The sequence below is a fragment of the Oculina patagonica genome, chromosome 10 (genome assembly GCF_052425735.1).
Source record: "Oculina patagonica isolate OP01 chromosome 10, crgOcupat, whole genome shotgun sequence".
NCBI lineage: Eukaryota > Metazoa > Cnidaria > Anthozoa > Scleractinia > Oculinidae > Oculina > Oculina patagonica.
Genome location: NC_135767.1, coordinates 14,393,087 through 14,411,117, shown reverse-complemented (window position 1 = coordinate 14,411,117; position 18,031 = coordinate 14,393,087). Strand labels below are relative to the sequence as shown.

Sequence of the window (18,031 nt, the reverse complement as noted above, 5' to 3'; positions counted from 1 at the left end):
AAAATTTTGGTTGGAAATAATATAGAACGGCAGTTTTCCCGACAATTTGTTCGGGAATTGTAAACAAGGTGTTGGGTAGTTCATTCATTCTGGTTGTTACGAACCGTTGAAAATTCTGCACCATTTTTCTATTTCTCCTTTTTCCAATTCCAGTTTCCCATCAAGGAAAAGCAAACAAACTAGAAACTAAATTTTAAATGGTACGCATCATTTCTGTCGGTCGGTTTGCGGGTAGCAGCTCCCACATAAAGCAGAATTTCTACAAAAAGGAAGTTAAACTCCCCTCACCTGTTGTTTATGATTAACGTAACTTTAAAAGCTTTGGCATCTATACTAAGGCATTATTCATCTTGTTTCCGTTAAAAACAGAAAGGTCTTTGTTTACTCTGACCATTTTGCATATAACTTGAAAGGTTATTTCTCTTTGGAAAATCAACTTTTCTCTAAAGCAATGATAGAGCCTTGTGAACATTCAATAAACAATTGCATTGGAATTTAAAATAAAAAAATCCAACAATATTTTTAAAGTTGTCGTAGTTTTTCTTCGAATCTAAAATTGAGTTGTCATGAAAATTGATACACATTAATAAGTATTGTTATAAGGAAAAATGACTTGAAGGAAAGTCGGAACTAAATTCGTAACTTCCGGAATTGCCTGTCAGGAAACTGATCAAGCTTTATTTCTAATTGTAAAATTTATTAACTATTCATGACGATGCAAAACAATCCCAGCACAGTATTCAGATCACATGTACACAACTGTAAACCCCAATACAAATTAAACAATATAATTAACTTTTGATACAAACTCCTGCTCAGCTAATTAGTATTCATTAACTTTTGATACAGATCTCTACCGAATCGCATAACAAAACTTTGCATTCAATTTATTGTTTTTATTTAACACTGAGTAGAATAAAATATTCGCGTCCGATCTCCCGCTCATATTTTATCTAGTTTGTAAAATCATAAACAGGCCACAAAAAAAATCTATATACAGGCTTTCCCCTAAAACCCTTATTCTTGTTACAGTATTTTGTGGTATACTCTCAAGAGGAGTTTCACACGTTGGTCAATTGTCAAAGTTCAGTTATTCTTTTTCATTATAGGAGAAGTTCACTCCAGAATGGCCATTTATTTTCTCTACGCCAATAAAAAGTTTATACAAAGAAATATTATTCGCCAAAATTTCAGCCTCCAACGTGCGCTATAACGCTACGAAACATTTCCCAAAACTCGACAACTAAACGCCGCCATCTTGGAGCTGGTAATGTATGCATGACGTCAAAGCTAAAGCTTAAGTTTTGGCAGGTTTTTGTTGGCTGTGCTTAAACTGTTACCATGTTATGAGATCTCTTTGGTAATTTTATTTTTGCCTGTATTGCTCGAATGTTCGGCGGAAACCATCTTAAGTAACTCAAGCTGTCCTAGAACACAACACAATGACCCCAGCAAGGGCTCGAACACAGACTGCTTGAAGCGGAGTCCAGCGTACTACCACGCGTTAAGCCAGCCGTCTCATATCTCTCTAGTAAATTATGTAACAAAAGTATTGTCTTTGTTACTTGACAACTACAGCTGCTATATTTTAGAATAAATGTTTGAATTATAAATGGCTTGCGTTCAGTATGTGGTACTGTCTTCGAGGCAGTTAACTTGAAAAACACCATAACTGTCTGATAGTGTCCTTTGCAGCTTGTCTTACTTCCCTCATCTTCCAACAGTACAAAAATGGGTTTAGAGTTGAGTTTAACAAAAGGAGAGAAAATGTAAGTGCCCCAGTGAGCTCAACGGATGGCGTACTTAATTCAGCAAAATATTCAACAATTGCAACTGTACCAAATGGAACATAACAGGCTACTAATGTCATTTGTAACCACAGTGCAATGGTCACTATCTTTCTATATCGAGCTATATTCAGTGGAACTCCTGCTCTGTTTGGTGGTCCTTGATGAACATGTACATCAGCTTGGTGATGACGTAGCATGCGATAAATCTTCGAGTAACTGAAGGTTGAGGTTGCTATCGATAATATAAACACCGTGGCACAAAAAACTACAGATATAAAAGGGTGGTAAGCTAGCATAAATGCAGAAGCTGTGCAGAGAAGCCAAAAAGTTACAACAAGAGCCCGTACTCTTCTCAAGGTTACAACCTGTTGATATCTCAGTTCCAACAACAAGACGAGAAGTCTGTCCACGCTTATTGCAGTCATCGTCAACAAAGAGACTACACAAAACTCTGCACCTATGGTAACGTTAAAGGAAAAAGCATAAACACAAAGTTTGGAATGTTCTGTAGACAGTAAAAAAATAACATAGAGAGGCTGAGTGATAACACCCACGCAGAGATCGGTGCTTGCAAGGCAACCAAACAGAAATTTGGACGGTGGACGAAGATTCACTGAAGAGGTCTTTCTAAGAGCAACAATAATCAGTAAATTTCCCAGAAATGCAGTAATGCATAGAGGAATATTTAATGCTGAAATCAATATCTTCAGATGTACTCCATATCGACCTGTAGGGCAAAATAACTGTTGGACTGTCGTGTGGTTTCCATCTTCAGTTACATTCGCCATTTCCTTCTTAATAATGGTTGTTTTCTAACCAGTTAGAAGAAGAGTTAATATTCATTGACGTCGTTATCAAAAACCTCTTCTAAAAGCCCAGGGTCGGCAAGGAAGATGTCGGCCAACAATCGTTTATGGCTTCGTCGTACGGGTGATAACACTGGTTGTTATCACATGATTCCTGATGATATGAAAATATACAGTCAATGTAAAATAACAGGCGTCTTCCAAGGGATAAAACGGACAGGTTTTTAAACACACGAGCACTAGTGTATAAAATATGTCTACCGAGAGCCGTACAGAGATAGTTTAATTTTTGGTCGACGACTCTGAAGCACTGGTGAGTCAACTGGCATCACACTTTTCTCACTACAAGCTTTAGCGACTTTTTAGCTCGCAGCAATTCAAGTTTCTATTCATACAAAGTATCGGCAGTGAATATATAACAAGGAAAAGTCCATTGAACACCGTTTCTATGTTGGTTTCTATGTTGGTTATAATGTTTTTCTTTGTAGGTGTATTTAAACCTACATTGATACGACGGTGGGATGGGAGATAATAGATGGATTTCATCTCATCGCTTATAGGAATTAAGAGTTTCAAACTTCTTGCAACCAGGGTACAAACACAAAAGTCAACTATTTTGCAAACAATGTAGCCTTTAAAAATAAAACAAAAATCGAACGACTTTTCCATGTTATCAAGGCACCGTTATCACGAAATAAGACAAAAAGTTAATTTATACTAAAAACGTAGATTAAGCTATCAGTGACCTGACAAATTCATGTTCTATCTTGGAGAAAACTTGGCTGTTTTAGCTGTGAAATGCTCTGAACGATAAGAAGAATCGTACAGTTGAACACACAATCGAAATCCTTTAATTTTTCGCCTATATTTATTTCTAAATAGTCAAGGTTTGTTTCTTTTATAGCCAATACAGAAGTGGAACTCGCGCTTGTGCTAATGATCTGAAAGAGGAAGTGTTCGCTAACAAAAGACTTGCGGTTGAACAAATACGAAAGTATTTGTTTAGCATTGAATACACGACTGACGTATTTACATGAAACTTGCTTAAATTCCATATTTTCTATAGATCAATATAATTAACATTTTCATCTCGAGGGGACTTTTTTGTGGTTAAAAAATGTCTTTTAAAGCGACGATTCGGCGAATAGCTTTACCATTCTTTTACAGGCTGTAATATAGATGGTGGGCTGTTGCTGACACAAAGTCGCTTTTAAAAGACATTTTTACTTTGAAAAACTCCCGTCAAGACACAAATTTCAAATTATATTTATTGATATTTTACGATGAGAGTAAAATTCTCCGACAAAGTATTCTTCATTTAATTAAACATGTTAAAGCGCAACTTTTCTTATTTTTTTTGTATAACTTCACTTTGTGTTCAACCGAATTCATCAAAAGGTCGTTTAATTTTTCGTTTATATTTATTTCTAAATAGTCAAGGATGACTTCGTTAAAAAGCAAAACAGATGTGAAATTTGCTCTTGCGTAAATATCTGAAAGAAGAAGCTAAGTGTTTGTTAATAAAGACCTGCAGTTGAGCAAATAACTGGTGGATTGAAGTGCTTATCATATTGAGTCAATTTTATTCTATTATAATTATTATTTTTTGAAGACTCCGATCTTCTTGGTTTGTTTTATAAATTAAAAATGAAGTTTCTGTAAACCGTGAGTTTTGCTTTCTGGCTAATTAATAAACTACTTCCAGAAAAAATATGTGAAAACTTAGTTTGCTGGCTTTCTGAGACCTGTCAAGTTATTGAATATATTCATTTTAAAACTCTTAAGCTATATAAAGGATATCTTTCCATCCTTTTGATTTGCTAGAACGAGCAAATTTTCACATTTAAGCGCGAGATAAAATTGTTTGTATTGCATGCCATTAAAACACTCACTCTTCCGTGCCGAAAAACGTCCAAATAAGAATATGCTTTTCAACCGAATTGTGGTATACGTCAATGATACCCAATACTGTCAATCCTTGAGTTTATCTGTCAATCAATATTGCTGACACATCTTGAGTGTTCAATCTTGAGAAAAAATCATCCGAAAAGGCTTCTTCGTTTGTGGCTCGAAAATAGAATTTGCCAAGCGTGGACATGTTCGATTCACAAAGACAGCACCATGGATCGATTCGGCTAAAGGCCGGTTTACAAGATACGATTTGTCGGCTTGATTTGGCCCAGAAAATGAGATTTTAGAAATCGGGCCGAATTTCATCCCTTCAATTTAAATAGGCAAAGAAAAGCCGGCCGACGAAGCGCAGTGTTTAAATTTGCTTAATGTTTCGATAATCTTTCGCTCACCTTTACATAAAGTTAGCATCCATTTTAGTAAAAAAGAAAACTTAATATGCTATACAGCTTGACTGACGCAAAAACACTGCTTAAGCAAGATGGGCCACTAAATCTTATTTGTTATCTCACAAACAAGGGCTGAATCAACATCAAAAAAGAATGAATTACCTGAACGAGGATTATTTATCCCTTAGCTTGTCTTTTGTCGAGTAGGGGAAAGCTTAACAACAACTGAGCTCATACAAACAACACTGACTCGCCTGCAGCCGCTGTTTGCAATTAATGGGAAGTTTATTTGTGGTTTTGGAATATATGGACGTTTTAGAAATGAGATGTATTTCACTTAATACGTCTTCATCGTATATTTACTTAGTTCTACTAAATGACTTTCGCACTCTTTCCTTACTAATGTATGACATTGGATGCCGCATCATTTTTGACAACTAATGGTTTAGAAAGGGGTCAGTTTTATATTTCTGCCAAACGGAATAATTTAAAATAGAATCGGAATCTTTAAAGTTAGCATTGTCAAAATCAAGTAAGTATTGTTAAGGCTGAATTGTACTTTTAGACATAGCTTATTTATGTTCTTAGCAAGTGGAGCCTTTTCGGCCCAACTTTAAAGATGATTTCCAGTCCGTACTGCGCAATCTCCGCCTGCAATGTTTGTGAGTCTCACAAACAGAAGAATGTTTACTAGCAAAAATAAAAATTCCGGGACAAAACTGACCTTTTTCTTCATTATTAACGCCAGATATCCTTGCAAAACAATAATAACGATTAAAAGAAGCTCGACGGTATTTCAAACGGACATTTTAGCTCATCGTGAATTCTTGAACGAAACGATCCGTAATGGCGAACTAAAAAAACTTCATGTACGCTATCACCGAAGTGTAACGTTTCAACGTTTCAACGAATTCAAAACAAAAATGAAAACAAAACCTGAGTCTGCGCAGTACGGACTGGAAATCATCTTTAACGGCCAATGTATCGAGTTTAATTAATCGAGTTTAATCGAACTATTTGTAAAAACAAAAATACCACGGACTGACGTACGTTGTGCTAGATGAGATCACGCGAGGACTGTTTGGAAAAAGCTGTTAGTCACCAGAAACGCAAACAATTCATTTAGCGCTGCAATTCAGATTACTCTCAAAGACGTTTTCACAACTTGCCTACACAATTAATCAAGTTTAATGAAAGTGACGTGATAAAACAACTACTTATTGAGTTAGATCGGACCGGAAGAGAAAATGTTTTGCTCTCGAACTGTCCCATTCAGTTAATATGCTCATAATATTTGCATGCACTTGTTACTTCTTCCTGTTTAGATCTAACGACTTCCTGTGTTCCCTTGTTGGCCCTTGTTGAGCTCTAAACAACTTAAGCCATGGTTTGAGTAATAAGCGATCAAAAGCCGAGATGAACTCAGGCTACGGTTCTTGCAAATATGGGCGAAATTTAAAGATGCTCTTAAGGCAAAGAAACAAAAAAAAAACGTTGGCGAGTGACAAGTTATGTGTTCAAAAGTTGATAAACACTCAAGAAATTCGCATAAATTGACGTTTTCTATGAAATTGTTGACTTTTTCGTGCTTGAAATGTGCTCTAAACCAATATTTTGTTCAAAAATTGCTCAGAAAAGGAAAACTTGCTCGAGGTTTCTGTAACGGCAAAAAGCTGCTCCAAACGCCAAACGTTGCTCAAAAGTTGCCGAGCAGAATCGGGACAGGCCTAACCGGAACCTGGTTGGTAGCCTGAATTTCTTCGGTCTTCTCAGGTTGTTTGCACTTCTTTTTTTTCTCGGGAGTACAGTGACATAACATAACATTCATTTCCTGACAACGCTGTTACAAAGAAAGACAAAAAAAAAAACTCAAACTTTTTTTTATGTTTTCAGTTATATATGTTTGTTTTTTTTTTAATTATAAATATGTATGTGGGAGAATGGTGGCCAAGTGAACCGTTGGGTTTTCTAGTTGGCCCCCATGTGCCAAAATAAGTTTAATTCGAATAACAGGTTAGGTAACAGGAAGAGCGAAGAAAGAAAAGATGTCTTCCGACCGCAGAAGACGTCTGAAATGCAATCTACGTATAGTATAATAATCTTTCATGAGGAGACTTTTTCACACATAAGTGGTTTTCAAAAAGGACCTCGAAGATTAAAAACTAAAAACTAGAATTAACTACAATGAGTTATTTATAAACACTTAAATTGGCAAGCTTCTCATAGTTATGTAGAGATAAAGTAGAACTGAATCCTAAAGCTCTTACAAATTTAATTAACTCGTCTCGAAACCATTCACTTGCGGGGCATGGATAAGAATAGTGTTAGTGTACATGTACATGTACATGTACATGTACTTACCTACAGAAGTTAATTATGCATCAAGACATGTGTTAACTTCTAAATTGTCCCTAGGGTCTTCCAGCCCCCTTTCTGATTATCTGGGACTCGTCGCCGAAAAGATCCTGGGGACGATGTCGGTTGATCGTCGGGTTCGTCGGGTAGCTTCGTCGGGTTAAATCGTCTGGTGATTAATCTCGTAAGTAAGTAAGTAAGTTGCCTTTATTTAAACACGATCCAGATCTCGCAGATGGGACCGAGATTCCATAGCCCATAGCCCTTTCGTTTCTCTTAGCCGGCTGGGCCTTGGCACAAACGAAGCTTGGTAGCAAGGCCTAAAGGACACAAACAGAAGAAATTTTACAAGCATGTTTATTCATTTCGTTCGTTTGTGTCCACTCTACCAAGTTGAATTTTAATATATGGAAAGAAGCCTATTCAAAACATATACTGTCGTTAAATATAGCGTTTTCAGACATATTCGATACTGCTCATGAGATGAGCATGCTATCTTTTGATCATATATTATAAATAATAACGTTTTTGAATTTTTTTGAATTTTTATTTAATATAAACATAGATGCAGATGCAACTGTGAAAGAAAAGTACCAAAAACTATCACTGATCATCGTAAAGTGAAGAAAAACCTGTATCGGCCTATTTAGCCTTTTTTGCATTATATTAAAAAATAGAGATTCCCTTTGGCTCGCTTTCCTTTTTTTAAAACTTGTTACAAGCACAGCGGTTACCATTTTTTTCTTTCGCCTTTCAAGCATCGAAAAAACAATATTAAAAGAAGGAAAACTAGATTAAAATAAAATTAAAATAGGGAGGGAGTGCATGATGAGCCCTTATTTTAAGGTACCCCAAGGACCTTTATCTCTACATAACTATGAAAAGCTTGCCATCATGATAATTTGTATTAATCATTTCTGTGTTACATTGCTTTCAGGTGCTATACACTGCAGCGATTGCCCTGTTGACTTTACAGAGCCAAAATTTTAGACTCAGCACATATTCTCGAGTGATAGAAAATGATGGCTCAGCATTATCTACACTGGAGTTGACAAACAACCTTGTTTTAAGCATCGAAAAGCTTGAGGTCTAGAAGTAATTCCCTAACAGCTAAAGGGTATCCAACGAGGAAATTTAACTTAATACACTGACACTACTTCGGATTATGGCAATTGAAATTATCTTTTTTTCATTTAAGCTTTCTCAAAGAGGAAAAGGAAATAAGGCAGCAACATCTATGTATTTCGTTTTTTTCGTCAAGTTAGCCCGTTACAGGCGTTCGACTAGTAAAGAAGTGGAGTACAGAGCGGTCGAGATAGACTAAAAATAGCAGAACGTCTGGAACCAGCTGTTTTCACCGGTACAAACTGTTGGCTGCTCTTTAGAACTGTAGGCTGCATTAAGGTTCTAGTTCTAGTGTTACCTGGGTTAACACTTGGTCTATAACTAAGTCCGTGTGATGTATTGTTTATGATGAGTGATCGCATAATGTACGATAACAGAAAATTCAGTTAATTCAAGTTAAATAAAATATAAAAAGTGTACACCGTTCAATTGTGCATCTTTTGATGGCATATAACTTTATCCAACCCAAAATTTGTATTTTAACATGAAGAACGAATTTAAAAATTTATCCAGACCAGCTTTCTTTACCAAATGATCAATCTTTTAATTTATTCGACCGTATTGTGACGATAACGGGTTCTAGATCTGGTTCTATTTCACCGTATAATTTTTAAAAATTCTTTATTTCTGTAAATGTTTTCGGAAGCAAATATTCTGTTTCCGAGAAGCAAAAATTGAGAGAGATTTCTGATTAGAAATTAGAAAAATAGGTTTTATTTTAATAACTAGATATGATTACTACTCAAATACCCTGCGCCTAAAAAAACGGAAGAACTTGAAATGCGCCCATTCTTTTCATTTAATATCTTTTATCAAAAAGATATGTGACCAATGCTATTTTAAAGGGACACTGTTACGAGGATTTTAATGCTTTTCGGTAAAAAGTACTAAAATTGGCGAATAGGTCTTCTCGTACATGAAATGCACCCAGTACATCAAGATGGAGATATTAAGTAAATTGTTGTTGAAGGAAGGAGGGAGCCATAATAATTTATAGGTATTTTCCAGTCCACAAGGACAAAACTTGAATAACTCAGCCTGACGTTTTCAAGTTGAGATCTAAAGTTCCTGTTGGCATCACAATAATATCACTTGTTTATCGCTTCAGTACACTTGCATGGTGATTTTTAAAAAAATTGGACCACCATTCGTAGTTTCCATATGTCTTTAGGCTCTTGAGTTTTTTTAAGTGAAACTGGCCACAGTGTCCTTTTAACTTGTAAGCGATGTGATATTTTGACAGCTAACAGATCCATTAGTATTAAATTCGAAGTGGGAACGTTCACAAAAATGGACAAATTACAAGGTTTAATAGCGTAATGCAATTAAAACTGGGCCTTTAAGGATAAATTGGAATTCAGGTGAAAAAAAAGCACTTAGAAAGCACAGATGGCGTGTTTTCAGTGACAGATAAAGTCATCATCTTAAACTGAACAAAGCTGCAAGCTATAACTTTTGTCTTATTCTCACTGGTTACTTTGCAACGTTTTATCAAGCAACTGACAGATCCATTAGTTTTAATATCAAACGTGCAAGAAAACAGTTAAATTGTCAGATTTAAAAGTATAATGCAATAAACACCGGGCTTTTAAGGATTAACAGGAAATCCTGTAAAAAAAATAACACGTACAGCACAAGAGGTCGTGTTACGACATATAAAATCATCTTTTCAAAAACAAAGCTGCAAGTTGATACTTTATTCCTCAAAAGTTTGTACCTTCCTCAACTTCAAGCAATCTTCAAGGTAAGTTTAACTTTCTGACTACCCAAGAACAATGGCAAACCTTACTGGAGAGGGAAACTACACAAGCACACTGAACCAAGCACTCAGCGCAAAACCAGCAGGCATAACCGAATTTTTTTCAGCTTTGAACATTTTTCTTTCCATCACCGCTGCTGTGGGCAATGCTCTGATCCTTGTGGCTCTGAAGAATGTCTCTTTTATTCATCCTCCGACAAAACTTTTCTTTCGATGTCTGGCGGTCACTGATCTTTGCGTTGGTCTTATTGTACAGCCATTATTTGCTGCCCGATTAATGTCTGATATAATAAAGATGACCATGAATATGCTGTACTACGTTCAGAACATTTGGCGAGCCTCAACTTTCATTTTATGTGGCGTATCTGCCTTGACGTCGTCAGCAATAAGTTTGGACAGACTTCTCGCACTGTTGCTGGGACTGAGATACAGACATATCGTAACATTATGGCGAGTTCGTGTAGTCATAACTTGTCTGTGGTTAATTGCTGCTATAGTTGGATGGCTCCGGGTGTGGAGAAGAGATATCGCCAATAAGGGATCCTCTGTTGTTTTAATACTTTGTCTAGCAACTTCCATTTTCTGTTACACGAGGATCCACCTCAAACTACGACATCAACAAGTCCTAGTACAAAACAATGTGCCCCACAGACAACAAAATGGAAATGTGATTCCACTAAACATAGCAAGATACAAAAGGACAGTTTCCAGCATTATGTGGGTGCAGTTGGCATTAGTTGCCTGCTATGTTCCGAGGGTCATTGTCTTTGTGCTACATGCGAATGGAATTGAACATGACGAGGCTTGGTTAGCTACATCAACTCTGGTCTTGTTGAACTCATCTCTGAACCCGATCTTGTACTGTTGGAAAATCAGGGAAGTGAAACAAGCAGTTAAAGGCACAATCCGGCAGCTTTACTGTTTTTAAAAGACTAGCTGTGTAGATCGACGTAAGGGAGCAAAGTACAATTGTCTCCAAATAGCGTGAAAAAGTAGCTAAATTTATTTCTCATAATATGCAAAATTGCCTTCAAATCGAATGCGCTAGATTATGAACAAGAAACTAAAAATATAGACAAAGATGCGCCGAAAATTCCATTACGCATCCATTTGACACAAATAGTGAAGCAGCATCTTTGTTTTAGTTTCAATTTAGCTATTGTGCTAAGCCACTGATGAGAAAAGTTTAGTAAATGTAAACGCGAGGTTAGGTTTCACAACAGACATTTAACAGTTTCTGCCCGGATTCCTCTTTAGATGAGCGCAAATCTATAATATTTTGACCTATACCAGAGTTAAAACTTTTGTTAGCAGTTAGGTTTATAACGTACTAAGTCTGTGTGATGTATGATGGGAGATCACATATAATATAGATAGGAGTCTACGCGCGCTCCGATTGGCTAAAAACCTATGTTTTATCAGAGTATAAAACATAGAAAAATCATGTTTTATTGTTTTTCGTCAGCTTTCCTCGAGTGCTTCGCGCATATTTGACTGCTCGTTGGCTATAGCCACTCGTATCCAACAAGGGCGAACGGAATAAATGTTTTATTAAATTTCTAGTATAAATTCACTGGACAATTATTTTTGATGTAAAAGAAGTGAAATATGAGGAAGCGGGAAAAATTGCGGCGCGGTGTTCACTTCTTGAGTTGAATGAAACTCATATCATAAACGAAAGAAAGAAGCCAAAGCCATGTTTTATTCTTTCATAAAACACTCTGGGCATTTGAGAACACTCGAGAAATGTTCTCAAATGCCCGTCGTGTTTTATGACAGTATAAAATATGGCTTAGGCTTCTTTATTTGTTAAATGTATGATGACAGAAAATTCAGTAAATTCAAGTTAAAAAAATTTTACAACGTTCAATCGTTCATCTTTTGATGGCAACAAATTTATACAACCCAAAACGTGTATGAAGAATGATTTGAAATATTTTCCAAACCATCGTTTTTCAACGAAACGAATAATCTTTTATTCGACCGTATGTCACAATAATGGTTCCTGTACAACTTTTGAAATTTTCATTATTTCAATATTTAAGTGTTTTTGGAAGCAAATATTCTTTCAGAAGCAAACATCGAGAAAGTTTTCCGATTATTGTTTTTGTCCCTGGGTTCAAACTGCATTTTTTGTCGCAGAGTTCCGACTTGTGCTACCGCTGTGTTTAAAATAAATTACTGTGCTAATGGACCGTCTCGAATGTTTTGAAACTGGCTTCATTTTTTTTTTTTTTTTTTGTGGTTTATGCTTGCTACGCTGTTCATGACATTAAACATTATCACACATTAATATACAATCTTCGTTCACTGTCCAAAATCCACGCGCGGCCATTGGTTAAAATCGATCACGTGATTTTCCTTTACCTGTCGTCAGCAAACTCCGACAGTGCAGTATTGACAATAATGCACAAAAATCGTGCATTATTGAAAATGTCTTCAGCTTCAAGGCTTGCAAAAGTGGAAAAAAAAGATATTCCTCAAATTATCAACGATTCAATACCAAAAAATACCAAGAAGAAAACAACCTGGAGTGTTTTCATTTTCAAAGGTAAACTGAAGCTGAATTTTTTGTGTGCGATTGACTTGCTGGCTTGCAATTGTAAAAGCGATCGGCTCACCTTGCATTGAACAAGCTTCTCGCTGACTGTATTTATGAACGACTCCAGCTAAAGAACAATTTAATGGACCATTTTAAGCTTTATTTATTTTTCAGCTTATTTTGGATTTCTGTATTATTGATCTTTACAGCCTGCATGTATAATTATGTACTACTCAAATTCTTCTTATTATTATTCATTAAAAGTCTAGTTCAAAGTTCGGTGAATCGTGTTTTTCTTGCAGTGTACTCAGATTGTATATTAAAAGGGTTAGAGACTGTTAGTTCGTGTTTTGTTGACAAATACACGCACTTGCTGGCCGCACAATGAACTCGAAATTTTCAATACTGCACTCGGCTACGCCTCGTGCAGTATTGAAAATTTCTCGTTCATTGTGCGGCCAGCGCGTGCGTGTATTTGTCAACAAAGCACTCACAACAGTCTCTAACCCATAAATAAAATATAGAACATGATTAGTCTAATAAAGAAAACAAAAAAATTAAAATGCGTCAGCTACTTAACCAATCAGATGCAAAACCAATCACGACTTGATCACGTGGTTGGCGCTGGTTGCGTGTATTTACTTCGTGTTCTCATTGGTTCATTATGTTGTTTAACTTTGCTGTGATTGGTCACTCAGATTCTTTTGCTCTTACGCTTTGTTCGTCCTTAGCAACCGCTCAATGCTATTCGCGTACCAGTAACGTGCTTTTACTGAAATGTGTTCCTTTTTGCTGTTTCGCTATATTGGTATGGCGATTTGAATGAAATGAGGTTATCAAAGACTTTCTAACGTCGAAATTTTCTCACAATAGTTTAACTACCCAACTGATTTTTCCCTGAATTGTATTCCACCCAGGCTAGTTACTTTAAATATTTGTTTATTTAATTAATAAACTGATTAATGTCAGTCAACTGCATCGTTTGAAAGTCAATGAGAAGTATTATTTACTTGTTATTATTTTTTTTTTTTTGCCTTTATAGTCTATTTTGTACTCGTTCGGGTCTTATGATTGTTTTTCAGGATCTCTAAGCGATAGCGCCGGAGAAGTCGGTTGAAATATCTTGTCAAACGATTGGACTTTTTTGAAGGCGGGAACTGCAAAAAGGAGATAGGAGATATCATTGTCTCATTAATCTATACATGTTATAGCAAAAGTTAAAGGATAACTTACTAAAGGCGCACGTTTTGGTTGGGTAATTTAGCGTTTACTTTTCACCCATGGGTGACTTGTTACAAAAGCTGAACAAACAACACTTTAAAGAAAAAAGAAAAGCAAGCGAAGACGAGGACTGACGACGTAGAATGACCTAAATCTCCCGCCAAAACCTATATATACCTAGACGTCCCATAACAACCCGCGAACCTCTCAATCATTCATGTAATTTTAATTCTTAATTGTCGTATTGTATTTAATGTTGTACATAGTTTATCTCAATCAATCTATTTTTAAAGTTTATACCACTGTTATATTTCCGTTATTGTTATATTTTTGTGAGGGTCACAAGTTTATCAGTTTGATTACTGTCAGGTGTCACCCTCGTTAAATAAAGTCCTACTTACTTACTTACTAGTCCCTTGGCCCTTCGTTATATCGAGGTTCTACTGTACTAAAAAAATTCCAGTCTCCAAAGTTAGTAACATATAATCGCAAACCTATTTTTTTTAAATTTAGTAATACGTTCCGCTATGTTAGAAGCAATTTTAAATCCATACAAACTCTCTTAGTACTCTTATTTCACCTGTGTTCCAAGTACTTAGTTGGGTCTAAACACTAACCCGACACAAATGGATCGAGATAACTTTTAAATTAATGTAGCTTTTAAAACGATTTTCACGAGAAAGAATCATATGTTAACCGATGTACCTTAATCTATAATGATCACCTGCGACTGCAGAGACCAGTCTTTAACCCTATTCAGACCGGGGGGGGGGGGGGGGGCTTTTAAGGCCAGCGCTGACTTTGAACTTTTATAACTTTTTTAATATTTCACCAAACGCTGCCAAACTTTTTAAGTTTTCCTAAAATTTATCTGGCAACAATTTGGTAGGGTTCGATGATGTGTCAGGAACTTGACATTACCATGGCAACGGCATTTTGACAGGCATGTTTTCCCAAATTTGTAACTTTGCGTGTTTCTGTTAATAAAAATCAAGTTAAATGGCATTATTTTTACATTTTTACGGGTTTAAAGTACATTTTTATATATATTTTGAGTACTTTGCAGTGATTTTGGGTTGTTTTCTGGCATTTTGGAAAAATGTTGAAATCCAAGATGGCGGATCCAAGATGGCGGCTATTTTGACATCATGATGTCATTGTCACGTGTTGTGACGTCACTATCCCACGTGACGTGTACCAAAAGAAAGACTTTCGGACATACAATACATCCTATAAGTTTCATGGTGATTGCTTAAATATTCTGTAAGTTACATAGGGGGGGGGGGGGGGGGGGGCGGTCTGAGAAGGTCCAAAAAAAGCCCGGTCTGAATAGGGTTAAGACCAAGAATTACGGTGGGCGAGCTTTTTTTTTATCTTGCGCACCAACATTGTGGAACAGTCTCCCGCTTGATGTGAGAAGTGTTCCATCGGTTGACACACAGTATATCAGATCGAACTGAGCACAAGTATAAAATGATTTGCAAATATTTTGTCATGTTGTTTTGACCAAGAAAAATTGTTTTGACCGGGAGCTAACGCTCCAAACTCCGTTGTAGATACCCATAGACTTCTTTTAGTATAAGATACTTTATGCGGATCCACACATAACAAGGTCATCACAAAAGGTTTCAGTATGGTTTCATCAGGGGCCCTTTACGATAAATATTGAGCCGAAAGCTCGGTGTAAGTATACCTGGCTACCCAATAGAGCAGTTTTCAATTGAGTGTCGTAAAACCAAAACCAAAGTAATTACTCTGGCCAATCACAAAGGACACAGACAATCCAGTGAACCAATCAAAACTCGAAGCAAGTACATGTAGCTGACACGAAGCGCGGAAAAACGTGCGTGAGCGCGTCATGATTAGTTTTGGTTTTACCTCTGATTGGCTGAGAAAGTGGCGCGAGATTTTTGAGCCAATTACTAAGCGTAGCAATGTAAAACCAAAGCAAACGCAATTTACTTTCGACACTCAAGTGAAAACCGCTCTAATACTTCAATTAAGATCACCGTCACTAAATCCTATGTGCGGTGTGTTCAGTTCATCTGTTCTCTGCAATGCAATGCGCACAATAATGCATATTTTGTTTCCAGTCTAGGTAGTTTTCCAGACCAGCACTTAAAGACAGTTTCCATTAGCCGAAGTAAGTAAAAGTATTTCTTTTCCTTTTTGCTTGGGATGATACTCAATAACACGGTTATCACCGGCATTATACGGGTGGGTATCCATTTAGATGCCAGCTTGGGTGGAGAGACACTGGGAGAGGCAAATAACTCAATCTGTCAAGAACACAACACAATGACCCTGGCAAGGGCTCGAACACAGTCTGCTTGAACTGGAGTCCAGGACATTACCAGCAATTAAGCCAGCAATCTTGCCTCTCTCTCCTGTATATGTATTACAAGCATTGCTTTGTTAGTTGACTAGGCCTACTCTGGGACCCAAAGTCGCCGTAGCGACTTAAGGCGACTTTAGGCGAATCTAGCTTATTTTGTCCAAAATTACGGGCGATTTTGGGCGACTTTGGGCGATATGATTTTGAGCGACTTTAGGCAATTTTAGGTGACCTTTTAGGCAATTTTAGGTGACTTAACTAAGTACAGTTGTGGTATACATGTACATGGGAATCATCATGGTACACCATAAAGCATTGTTACAGAAAATATCTTTACTATTTAAAGCGACTTAGCTATAGAGTGACTTTGGGCGATTTTGGGTCCCAGAGTAGGCCTTTGACTACTGCTGCTACTTTGTTGTAGAATGATTGTTTAATTTATAGATGGCTTCCGTTCATTATTTGGATATGCTTTCGAGATAGTCAACTCCAAAAGCACCAAAACTGTCTGAGTTTGTCCTTCACAGCTTGTCTCACTTCCCTCATCTTCCAACAGTACAGAAATGGGTTAAGAGATGAGTTTAACAAAAGGAAAGATAATGTAAGTGCCCCAGTGAGCTCAACGGATGGCGTACTTAATTCAGCAATATGTTCAACAATTGCAGCTGTGCCAAATGGAACATAACAGGCTACTAATGTCATTTGTAACCACAATGCACTGGTCACTGTCTTTCTATATCGAGCTATATTCAGTGGAACCCCTGCTCTGTTTGGTGATCCTTGGTGAACATGGTCTTGCATTTGAGGTTGGTGATGGCGAGTAACTTAAAGTTGAGGTTACTATGCACCCTATGAGAACCACGAGGGCCATGTATAATGATACGCGAGGGACAAATAGGAGAGATGCACAAAGAAGCCAAAAAGCAACAACAAGAATCCATGCTCGCCTCAAAGTCACCACCTGTCTGTATCTCAGCCCTAACAACAGGGCCAGAAGTCTCTCCAGGCTTATTGCAGTCAGCGTCAACAAGGATACGCCACAGAAAATTAAGCCTATGTTAATAAAAAGTGCAAGAGCATAATAACACCGTATGGAGTGTTGTGTAGACATTAAATAGGTAACGAAAAGAGGCTGTGCAATGAGGCCCACACGAAGATCTGTGCTTGCAAGGCATTTCAACAGAAGTTTTGAAGGCCGGCGAAGCGATGACACCTTTTTAAGAGCTGCAATGATCAGAACATTGCCCAGAAATGCAGTAATGCACGGAGGAATATTTAATGCTGAAATCAAAATCTTCAGATGTGTTCCATAATGACCTGTAGGGCAAAATAACTGTTGGACTGTCGTGTGGTTTCCATCTTCAGTTAAATTCGACATTTCCTTCTTAATAATGGCTGTTTTCTAACCAACTATATCAAGAGTTAATATTCCCTGATGTCGTTAATAGTCCTCTTTTAAAGTCTTCTGGCTTCGTCTCTCGGGTGATTACACTGGCTAGTTATTACATGTTTCCTGATGATAAGAAAGGATATAGTTAGTGTGAAATATCAGGGTTATCCAATAAATTAAAACTGAAAAAATCGAAGGACGTTTTAATGTGATCTTGGCATTATTGTCAAGAAAAAAGGACAAATTAATTAAAACCAAAACAGATATAAAGAAGAAGTCAATTCGCTGACGTTGTATATAAACATGGATTTCCTGAACTTGTGAATCACTTGAAAAACAAGTAGCTACTTAGTAGCTCGAAACCGGATGGTTAATGTTTAACCACTCTTTTAGCTAACAAAAAAGCCT

The 18,031-nt window shown here is 36.8% G+C and overlaps 3 protein-coding genes and 1 pseudogene across 3 annotated transcripts in view; 2 read left to right on the top strand and 2 right to left on the bottom strand.

Annotated features, from left to right (window-relative positions):
* The window catches only part of LOC144629101 (transmembrane protein 121B-like), a 272,095-nt gene that overhangs the window by 122,565 nt on the left and 131,499 nt on the right, over nt 1–18,031 (top strand). The window lies entirely within an intron of this gene.
* LOC144629128 (melanocortin receptor 4-like) lies at nt 1,631–5,151 on the bottom strand. Its single transcript, XM_078487325.1, has 2 exons — nt 5,059–5,151; nt 1,631–2,750 (listed from the first exon to the last, which is right to left on the bottom strand). Exon 2 carries the CDS (start codon nt 2,576–2,578, stop codon nt 1,652–1,654), a length of 927 nt encoding a protein of 308 aa, XP_078343451.1. The 5' UTR covers nt 2,579–2,750; nt 5,059–5,151; the 3' UTR covers nt 1,631–1,651.
* Nucleotides 9,919–11,370, top strand: LOC144629134 (beta-4C adrenergic receptor-like). Its single transcript, XM_078487334.1, has one exon. It carries the CDS (start codon nt 10,152–10,154, stop codon nt 11,061–11,063), a length of 912 nt encoding a protein of 303 aa, XP_078343460.1. The 5' UTR covers nt 9,919–10,151; the 3' UTR covers nt 11,064–11,370.
* On the bottom strand, nt 16,717–17,719 carry LOC144629138 (melanocyte-stimulating hormone receptor-like; annotated as a pseudogene).